The 10,789-nt window shown below is 55.4% G+C and overlaps 3 protein-coding genes across 3 annotated transcripts; all 3 read left to right on the top strand.

Moving 5' to 3' along the window:
* Positions 1-504: 504 nt before the first annotated feature.
* JKF63_05409 (uncharacterized protein) lies at positions 505-2,124 on the top strand (the record flags this gene model as incomplete). The annotated part of the gene is made up of 1 exon (XM_067901369.1): positions 505-2,124. The coding sequence occupies one exon, from the start codon at positions 505-507 to the stop codon at positions 2,122-2,124; it is 1,620 nt and encodes a 539-aa protein (XP_067758044.1).
* Positions 2,125-4,160: 2,036 nt separating this feature from the next.
* JKF63_05408 (uncharacterized protein) lies at positions 4,161-7,421 on the top strand (the record flags this gene model as incomplete). Its single annotated transcript, XM_067901368.1, has 1 exon — positions 4,161-7,421. The coding sequence occupies one exon, from the start codon at positions 4,161-4,163 to the stop codon at positions 7,419-7,421; it is 3,261 nt and encodes a 1,086-aa protein (XP_067758043.1).
* A 1,083-nt stretch (positions 7,422-8,504) lies between these two features.
* Positions 8,505-10,631, top strand: JKF63_05407 (uncharacterized protein; the record flags this gene model as incomplete). The annotated part of the gene is made up of 1 exon (XM_067901367.1): positions 8,505-10,631. One exon carries the CDS (start codon positions 8,505-8,507, stop codon positions 10,629-10,631), a length of 2,127 nt encoding a protein of 708 aa, XP_067758042.1.
* Between the last annotated feature and the right edge of the window lie 158 nt (positions 10,632-10,789).

Here is a 10,789-nt window from a genome sequence, read left to right as displayed (position 1 = left end):
CTGTGGATGGGGTGCGTCTTGAGCCGCTCCTTCGTGACTGGGCCCGCATCGTCGTCATCCACTATCGCCCCGCGAAAGACGAACTCCAACAACTGCGCCTTGGAACGGCCAGAGGTTGCAATCGAAAGCGGCGACCGCGGCGGCAGTCAACCGGCTTCGTCGCTGACAGCGAAGGTTGCAGCCGCCGATGGTAACTGCTCAGAGGGTGTGGTCGGCACGGGCAGGTCTGACTGGTTGGGTATAAGTAAGGAGAATGGCCTCCCAAAGGTGGAGCACACACTGGGGCTGCCTTCATGCGGGACTTCTTCGCAGATACAGAAAGGGACGCCTGACTTGAATGAGGCTGGCATATCTAACTCGATGCTGCCAACGCGGTCGACGACTCCCAGCAGTGCAGCGTTTGGTATTGGGAGTGCGCCACCGCTTTTTCTCCCACCGCTGATCAGGAGCCCCGCATCCGGTTCCTTGGTGTCTCCGACGAGGAGGCGCTTGGGGTCAGGATCTATGGCGTCAGCATCGGCAGATCTTAATGTCATGCTGCTCCCGCAGCTGCCGCAGGCTCTACATCAGTCTTCGATGTCCTTCACTCGTTCGGCAGATCTGTATCCCACACAGGAGTCTCTCTCTGACATCTCCGCTGCCCTCAGCATTGTGAGCACACCGATGCACACCTCTCATCACAGCAGTTCTATAAGCTGCGCCTGCTCCAGCGAAGGCCCCTGCGGTTTTATGAGTCGCACATTTTGTAAAGATGAGAATTCAAAGGCTCAGCAGCTGCAGGCTTCTGTGCAGATGGAAACGGATCTCTTTATATACGATGACATCGTCATATCAAAGAACGAAGCGCGCATCAAGCACTGGCACCTGGCTGGTCGTAAGCCCCGATCTGCCAACACGGAGTTGGGCAGAGACAATGAGACGAGTGAGTGCAGCGGGTACGGTAAGAGAATGAATGGGGTTGGCCACAGGTTTTTCTCCTTCAATGATTTTGATGTGTGCGTGGATGAGATGGACATCATACCGATGAGTGGGACCACCGCTGGGAGTGCGTCAACACCGCATCGTGAGGCTTCTCCCGTAGGGTCACCCAACGAAAACTTGAGGTGCATCACGGTGACGAGTACCGTAGCCGAGAGGCCCAACACCGTCGCGCACTTCCTCGAACAGTGCCGCTTAGCACAACCCAAAGCGAACCGGCCACTGCGCGGCTTCCACACAAGTCCATACTTGGGTCACGCGACTCGGATCAAGTGCCTCGCCCTCTCCCCATCCGAGACGGACCTTGTCAGCTGCAGCAACGAGGATGCCTCCGTCACACTAAAGAACCTCCAACTCAACAGCGAAGTGGGCATCTTCACAGGTCATCAGGACGCGGTCATCAATGCGATCTTCTCATCGGATGGCAAATACCTCGCCACGGCCAGCAAGGACAAGACGATGATCCTGTGGGATGTCATGACGGCGAAGCGCCTCTTAACTTTTGCGCACCCCAAAGTGGTGATCTGTTGTTGCTTTAGCCCAGATAGCAAATATATAATGAGCGGCTGCCAAGATCGTGTTTGCCGTCTCTGGGACACAAAGCGAGGACGGGAGTGGCTGCGTTACGCAGGGCACAAGGGCATCATCATAGCCATGGCATTCAGCCCAAACGGCAACGATCTATGTAGTGCGTCTGCGGACAAGTCACTGCGTGTGTGGTCGACGACGACGGCGAAGACGAGGCTTCAGCTCATCGGCCATGTTGGTATCGTCTTGTCTTGTAGTTACACTTCTGATGGACAGTACATTATTAGCAACGACGAGTCGGTCTTGCGGGTGTGGTCTGCCGAGGACGGGAGCTGCACGTTGTCTGTCTCACCGCTTGATGTCGCTGGTTACACGCGATTGCACCACCGCGTACCCAGGCTAAGCTGGACATTGTCCAGTGCTGCCCCCGGCTCCTTCACGCAGCTGATCGTAGTAGCCTGTAACAACCACTTTGTTTACCTTCTCGACATCAGGACTGGGCGGGAGGTGACAAGCTTTTTTTGTAAAGCTTCTGTATATTGTCTCACTGTGGGCAGCTACGAGAAGGTGGCGTGTGGCGACAGCTTTGGAAACATCTACATGCTTAGCTTGCTGTAAACGTTCACTTTAATTCAAAGGGTGGGAGGGAGAGGGAAGGCGATCGAGGAGAAGTCTGCGTGGCGTGCTGTGTCGCCGTTGCGAGTGCATCTTTTTTTGTGTGCGTGGGTGGGGGGTGGGGGTGGTGTGGTGTGGGGGTTGCATGGGCTGTATGGGCGTGTGTGGTGATGATGATGGGTGGGCGTCCATTGAACTGTCGTTCCCTGCTCCTGCTCCTGCTCCTGTTTCTTTTTCTCTTTTACCCCTTATCCCTCACCCCTCCCTACAACCTCATCTTTCAAAGTTTGGGCTTATTTTTTTTTTTGTTGTTGCACACCACTACCACCACTATTCCTACTTCATTTTTGCCTCGTTCGCCAGACGTCTACTGAAGTACTTGGGCGTATGGCCACTCCACTCCACTCTTCCCCCTCCATTTTTTTTTTGGGTGTGTGTGTACAACAAACATGAGCGCGCTCTATTACTATTTTTTTATCAGTGATGATTTTTTGTTGAGGCTCGTTCTCCTGTAGGTGTGGCACTCGCTCTGCATTTCTGCTTTTTATTTTGCACTCACCCATGTGTGTGGGTGATGGAAGTGGTGGAGGATCAAATAGATCGCTAGACTTACATCTCTCTCTCTGTGTAACTTTGTAGGTATTGTCAAAGGAGTTTCAGATGTCTCTCACGCACTTCTTTGTTGTTTCCATCTTCTCAGGTTGTCTGTCATGCTCCTCCCTCCTGCCACCTCCACACCTCCACTCCCCCCTTTTCCCCTTTTTTTCTCGATGTCTCTCTTTTTTTTTTCTTTTTCGCTTCCTTTTCCTGGACTTGGCAACTGTTCGGCATTCGATGGGCTTTACATCGCGTTTTTCCCCCATTGTAGGGTGTGTGACCGCGCCTTGCGTGTTTAGAGTGTGATATATATATATATTCATATACACATACAACATCAGGAACCCCTTCCATGTATGCCCATGTTCCTCTCGTTGGCACGCACGCGCTCTCTTTTTTTTTCTGTACAAGTGTATGTCTTTGAGTGTGTCTATTATATATATTATACATTATATATTAGTGCCCCCCCCCCCGTCTAATGAAGTGTAGCACTCCACAAAGGAAAATAAAAAATTGTGAAAATTTGGCGCGGGGGGGGGGGGGAGCGCCTGGGCGCACGTGTGTGTGGGGTGGGGTGGAGTGTGGGTATGTTTATCGCGAGGCATTCTCGCTTTATTATTATTTCCATTTTCCCCATCTCTCGTTATGCCTAGCTGTGCGTGCTGCCTTTGCTTCTTTCTTTGCGACTTGCCATCAATATATGTGTGTATATATATATTTATATTTAGATGCATATATGTGCACACATACATCTATGCACCTCTTCGAATACATTTCTTTGTGCGCGTGTCTTTGGTGTGCGTCACCGGCGTCGCAAGCAACTTAGCGTGTCCCCCTCCTTTGTCCCTCGTTGTGTTTGGGCGCTCACGCTTATGTTTATCGTGATGGTTTTGGGTCTGACAGTTCAGCAGGTTCTTCCCCGCCCCTCCTCCTCCTCCAAACCACCACCACCACCACCACCTCGTCTCTCGTCCCTCATCAATTCACTGTTTTTCACGTACTCATTTTCTGTCTTGGATTGCTCGCTTTCTTTGCTTGCTTGCGTCTTTCAAGTGAGGAGTAAGCACACCCCTGGGATATCGCACACACCGTCTCAGCAGTCTCTTCCCCCCCTCCATCCCCCTTCCCCCTCTCTCTCTCCAATATAGCCCACCGGCACAAGAACATCACTGGAGCATCATCATCATCATCATTATTTAAAAAAAAAGAAGGAAAAGACCGCTCCTCTTCTCTCCCCTCCCCCAATTAGAAACAAACAAACGTACACACACACAAACAACAAAAAAACGATTATTTTTCTCCGTTCCCTTTACACGTTTATTTTCTACGCACCACTCACTCACTCACTCGAAATAAAAAAAATTTGTGGGTGTATCCCCTTGCAAGGCGCTCCCCCCCCCAAAAAAAAAAGACCTTTCACATTCTCCGAAGCCCCAGCGCGGATGCTGTCTTCCGCGGCGGAGCGAATTCACGTCTACGGACGTGTGCGACCGCCCGCCTCCCACGACACACCTCTCTGGATTACAATAGATGGCGGCTCCTCTACACTGCAGTGCGGGGAAATGGAGGAGGTGCTGCCGCCGAAGGCAGGCGCGACGCCGCTAACGTCCACACCGCGTAGAGAGCTCGTTGCTGAGTCGTCCACTTTCACACTGGACGGCGTTGTCGGTGATATTTGCACGAGCGCCACGAATGATTTTCTCGAAGGCACTGCCCGCTCCTGCGTGGTGGACTCTCTGCTGAAGGGGACGAGTGTCACAATTGTGTGTTGCGGCGCAGCAGGCACGGGCAAAAGCACGACCATGTTTGGTGACGCGGCCGTGAATGGGTTGTGCCAGCGCACCCTCGCCTCGTTATTTGCAGAATTGGCGGGTCAGTCCGAGCCCTCCACTTCCGGTTCGCATTCACCTGTGGTCACGGCGGCATTCCCAATGTTAAAAAAATCATCCCCGTGCGGGAGTAGAGCACTGGAGCAGGAGGAAGGAGAGGAGCCACAGGGTGGCAGTCGAAGGCGACACACTGTTCAGCTCTCTTTCTTGGCGCTCCACGGAGAGAAGCTCGTGGATCTGCTTGCCGAGGACGCATCTGGCGCACCCCCAAACAGGACGTTCTCGTCGACACGGCTAACGCTGCCGCCACCACCACTGGCTTCGTCGTCGTCGTCGTCGTCGTCTGCGACGCCCACCATTACCATGGATATACGAGGGAAGGTGATGCTGAGCAACGTTTCAAAGGTGATCTGCCGGAGCGCTGAGGATGCCCTCGCGTTGATAAGCAGAGGTCGCCGTACGCAGTCATCAGCAGCTTCGCGTACGGTTCCTGGCCACGCCATTGTCGTAGTAGATGTTACCTCTGAAGAGGGCCTTGCGGGCAGCGCAGATCACCATGCCCTGCTCAGAGCCCAGCTGCACCTTGTCGACTTGGCAGCGGTTGAGTCGCTGACGTCGCCCCCCTATGTTCCACGGCCGCCGCCGCCGGCGCGGCCATCGTCGGTTTTCCCCTCAAAGCGGTCTGCAGACACAGACAGCTTACCACAAGATGGCCGCGCCGAGAGTGCGGCGATCCGGCGCTCGCTTGCGGCGCTCCAGGAGGTCCTCACGAGACTCTCGTCGATGACGGCCGGTGCCGCGTCACAGAAGTCGTCACTATACAAGCAAAGCAGACTGACGATGTTGCTGAAGGGTCACCTCGGCGGTGGCTGTCGCACTCTCGTCATCGCACACGTCCGCTCGGAGGAGGCGTACAAAAAGGAAACGCTTTCCACGCTGCAGCTGGCGCGGCGATTCCTTTGTGTCCCGGAGCAGCCGGTGTCTCGGGTCACAGAAGACCCCCTGACCCAAGTAAGTAAGCTGCGGCAGCAGGTCTCGGCGCTTCAGATGGGGCTAAGACTCCAGATGGAGTTGAGCGCGCTCGCGGCAAGTACTGCGTCAGCGAGTACAGCCGCTATTGGATCGGGCGATAGGGCGACGTCCGCAAACGGGAAAGGCGTGAAAAGGCGAGGTGGCGATGCCTCGCCCAAGGCCACACAGCAGCTGTTGCTAAGCACTCCCACTGAGGGTTCATGTGACCAGGCTTGCTCGCCATCGAAAACACCGGGTGAGGCAGTTGGTGACTGCCATTCTCGACTGCTTTGTGCTGCATCGTCATCGGCTGCACCAGTTGCAGCCGTATTGGCTGGGCGCGTCATGGACTTCGTCGCCGGACGCATCGCGACGCTTCCCGTCAGCACCGTTCTGGAGATGAACACCTGTTTTGAACTCCTGCGCCAATGTGTGGTAGAGCGGGATATTCAGCTTGCTGCCGCACTCGCTGACCTGCAATCGGCAGAGGCCGCTACAGCGGCTGTGTTAGCAGCTACGGAGGGAAACCACTCACACAGCACCGCCCTAGAGCGTTTTTCAGGACGATCTACGGCAGCATATCGGGCTGCCAGCGGCGGAGGGACCCGAAGGCGCAGTCTAAGCTTGACAAAGCTCAATGGGAGCTCAGCGACGGACACCCCTGCTCCAGAGGGCGGGCAGTGCCCTTCAGCGTACGCTGTGCCGTTAGCGGCGACAACGCAGTTGCTTAAGTTGAACCCTTCACACACCACACTGCTACGCGAGCCAAGTCCGAGTATTCTGGTGCCTGGTGTCAGTAACACGGGAAAGGGGTACGGCACCGCGCCGTCGGCTGCGGGGTCATCTCGAGATGTGCTTAAACCCCGAGCCTTGTGCTCTTCAACCCCGAGAAAGTCCGACTTTCCACAGACGTGGCTTAACGCTGTCTCCAGCACCACTAGCACCGCCACCAACGCCCCACCCGACCTTGCTACTGAAGCGCAGCGGCTGAGTAGGGGTGTCGAGACCGCAGGCAAGGGTGTCGTTTTTTCCTCCGCACGCGATGAGATGTCACCGCTCTCTCACCACAGTGCGCCGGAATCGCGGTCTCACTCTTTGCCGGTGGCGAAGGACACAAAAAAATCATTGCGTCAAGTCTTTACGACAGAACAGTCGTCGACGCAGCGGGATCAGGCGCAGACCGACTTGCGAGCAGGCGGCCCTACTTCCACGAAGGTGGTTCATTCTGCGACTCATATGCCGCCACCACCACACTTGGACACGCCACCACCGTCCGCAGCTTTCGTGCCGCTGGAGAGTGGACATGAATCCTCGGTGTATCATCTCTACACGACCACGACAGACGAAGGGATCCAGCAGGTGCAACGCATACGGCGCGTGGAGGAAGCACTAGACAGTTTACGAATCCGTCTAGCGTGGAACACTATGGATAGTAGCAAGCAGAACGACATATCCCTGAAGAATGAATGCCGCCACCTCGAGGGCCAGCTTGCATGTCTGCGCGAGGATCTGCTGAGGAGATTGGAGTCATGGTATGAAGCAGGTTCGGCTGCCGAGAACAGCGCTATCACTAGGACTGATCGCGCTGCGTCGCATTTGCCGAGAAATCCGTCAGGGAACTGGAAGCAACGGACACTCGATACTATGCGGCGACGATTACGGCGACCGATCTCCATCGGAGGTACAGAGAGTGCTGACGATGGTAGTGTTGCAGATCGTCTGGGCGGGGGAACCATCAACTACATGAGGGCTGATGGCTTCCATAAGAGTCAGAGTAGCTGTGAGTCGGTTTCGCATCTAGGCTCCGGTTTTGCTTTGTTGAACCGCACGATGTCGAACGAGACGGGTCTGCTCAACATGTAGTCCGCGGCTTTTAGCGCTACCGAAGCCCCGCCTACTGCCCACCATCACTATGCTTGACTGTGGTAGTGGTGGTGGGTCTATCTTTTCCAGAACTGGACTTGACCTGTGATGCGAAGTATCCCATCTCGCTTCTCCTGGTTGGGAGTGTGGGTGGGGTGAGTGGGTGGGGGGAGGGGAAGCGGATATACACACCCGGTACAACCTCCCCCTCCCCTCCCCCACCACACACACACACTCACGCACGTCCTCCTCCCCTTGCTGGCTCTTTTTTTTTAGTGTTGCTTTTTTGTTTTTTCTTGCCTTTTCTGCCGATGTTGTAACTTCAATTTGATGACGATGTCTTCTTCTTCGTTTTATTCCACTTTTCATTTGCATATATTTCTTTGCGAGAGGGTGGTACGGCCTTCATTCTCCCTTCCCCCCCCCTCCCCCCTGCTTGTACTACGTGTGTATGTGTGACGGAGAGAGGAAGGGAGGAAAGGGGGTTTGATAGAGACACTTCAAAAATAAAGTGGCGGTGACGGAGCGTGCACATGAAGGCAGGCTTTAGTCCTAGTTGATTGGTATCCAATATTACATTTGCATGCTTTCGAGCAGTTATATGTGGATTTATGTAAACCACACACACACACACTCTCTCTCTCTCTCTCTCTGTGTGTGTAGAGAGGGGAAGGGGGTTGATTGGACGGCGGCAATGTGCCATGATATCTCCCTCAGTGTTACTGGGGGGGGGGGAGGGTGTGTGTGTGTGGGGCATTTATTTTTTCCGAGTTTCCGAAGGAAAAAAAAAAGAACGTGCAGAAAAGACATTATCGGCGGACACGGGCTTCGACATGGTTAAAGCCCAGGCGCTTACCTGGACGGGCCAGTCTACCAGAGCTCTCAAGCAGCCCGGTACATGTGCCTTCTCCTCCTCCTCTCCATATTTGTTGTTCAGCAGTTTCTTCTCACGAATATGTTCTATTCACTTTTTACCCCTTTCAACTTCCCCTCCCCCCCTTCCTCGACATACAATACGTTGCCTTGGCCACTTTATAACGTTTAGCATATTCTCTTCCTGCAGGCTGCATCCCTGTCGGCGCGATGGACGTCATCCCTCTGGTGGCGCAAGAGATCGTCTCCCGCTATCATAAGCAGGCAGGGGACCGCCCCATGGGTTCCGCCATCACAGTCGAGCTTACTGCGCAACTGACGCGTCTCTGGTTGCTGAATGAGCGCGACCGATTCGACGACGCCGGCGATGTGGGGTTGAGTGTTACTCGCATTGAGGCCCTCACCGACGATATGCTCAACTATCTCTTGAATCACTGCAGCCTTTCTAGCCTCTCCACGCTGTCCTTGAACGTCCGCTGCGACGCGCTGCGCACCTCCAACGAAGAGCAGCAACACAAAGCAGATGTGAAGAAGGAGGCTATTCGAGTGCAACTGGAGGGGTCACTGTTTGCCATGGAGCCTGGGGTGGTGAGCGCCGAGCAAGTCTGGGGGTCCATCGCAGTTTGCGTTGTACATCACTACAGCACTTTCAGCTCTATGGGGTCCCTCACAGCGACAGCGGGCAGCAGCAGCAACGACACTGCCCACAGCGAGACTCTCTCTGCCGTCAGAGCAGCGCTGCCTCGTGCGCAAGTGACCGCTTTCTTGCGTCAGGACCGCGTGGAGCAGACCAGCCAGCTGCGGCAACTCCGCCGCATCACTTGGGGGCTGCGACTCTACCAGAAGGAGACGGGCCGCATGGCGGGTGCGGATTTGATGTCGCTGCCTGAAACCGCCGACGCTCCTCTGGCAGAGCTCGAAAAGAAGACGGAGGCGGCCCTCGCTGAACTGGAGCCACGCCTGCGACTGACGCGCGCGCTGCTCTTATCTCCAACCTGTCCACTCGATGCTGCAGCCCAGCAGCGGCTCAAGGAAGAGTATCACCACCTTCTTCTAGTTCAACATGTGTTCCGTCATGTGAATTGCGGTCTTCAGCAGCTGCGTGAGTGCATGAACAGCCGTGTGATGCAGCCATATACGACGCTTCTATCGCAGCTGCGGCAGTTGTTGATGCCAGCGAACAAGTCGGCTGCATCGGCGGCAGCGTCCATCCCCGACAATCCCTCTGCATCTCTACCGGTCGCCACTCCTTCCGCGCCTCGAGAGGCCGCTCCCAAGAGTCAAGTATTCCCCAAGTTCATGGAAATGGCGGACGCGTATGAGGTGGGCATGCGCTGCGCCGGTGAGCTCCAGCTTTGGGCCGCACTCCTGCGGGCCGCAAAAGAGTCTGCTGATGGGTACGAGTCGACGCTACCCACCATCGCCGCGGAGGAAGCCCTTGCACTCGAGGAGGCGGCGCCGGCATCTCCGGTCACGTCCGCCAGCGCCCTTGCGATCGAGATTGCTGCCTTGCTTGAGTCTGATACAACGCGACAGCGACTCCCCGCTGGTGTTCACGTGCGCTACTGCGCCAACCTACCCTTGCACACTGTTGACCCTATCTTGGCGAGGGTTTACCCCGAATCGCTTTGCGCAATGCGAGGCTACTGCCCTGTCCAACTTCTTTCGGGGCGTCCAACGAATGGGCTCCTGATCCCTGGCAGGATGCCTTCGCAGTCTTCATCGCTCTCGTCGTCGAAGGTGTCGCTCGGATGCGTGGAAGTGAGCGGCACTGCCAGTCGTGCTACTATGTCACGCCCACTCTACTTCGTGTTTGCCAATGCGGCTGCCATGCGCGTCTTTGCGGCTGATCCATGGCGGTATGTGGAGGGCTGCTTGCACGTCTTTCACCCCGCCGACCCGTGCCTGAATATCGTGATGGGGAGTGTCGGTGAACTCCCGCGAGAGCTTTACTTGGAAGGGGCGCGTGTCGTGGAGCGCCTGAAGAGCGACATAAAGAATTCTCAAGACGCGCAGGAGAAAACGCGGAGCTGCGGCACACAAACAGGACAGATCGACTCCTACTTTAATCACCGCTACTTCTGGAATGAGTGGGACCTCCGTCGACACGCGCTTAAGCTCGCTAATCTCATGCACATGCGTACGCACTCCACACAAACGGCCACGTTACACTACCGCCGCGAGGCATCGACGCAGGCAGACCCGCCGAAGGACTCCGGTACGCAGACGCTACACGACGCGGCCACACAGCCACCGCATGTGGTGCAGTATCTGAAGGGGCTTCGCGGAACCACTACATCGGCCATTGAGCAGGTACGCAAAATCATTGAATATTGATGCGGACACAGTGCATTCTCTGTTTGTGCGCCTGGCTTGCATACGTAGACGCCCGTTTTTTTTTTTCTTGTGAGTGGGTGGGTGAGTGGGAGGGGAGTCTCTAATATGCCTTAGTCCTCTAAAGTTGTATGTCTCATGTGCACATGTGCAATGAGCGC

Source organism: Porcisia hertigi, chromosome 17 (assembly GCF_017918235.1).
Source record: "Porcisia hertigi strain C119 chromosome 17, whole genome shotgun sequence".
NCBI classification, from domain to species: Eukaryota; Euglenozoa; class Kinetoplastea; order Trypanosomatida; family Trypanosomatidae; genus Porcisia; species Porcisia hertigi.
The sequence above is the reverse complement of the archived record's forward strand: the minus strand, read 5'-3'. Positions and strand labels throughout refer to the sequence as shown.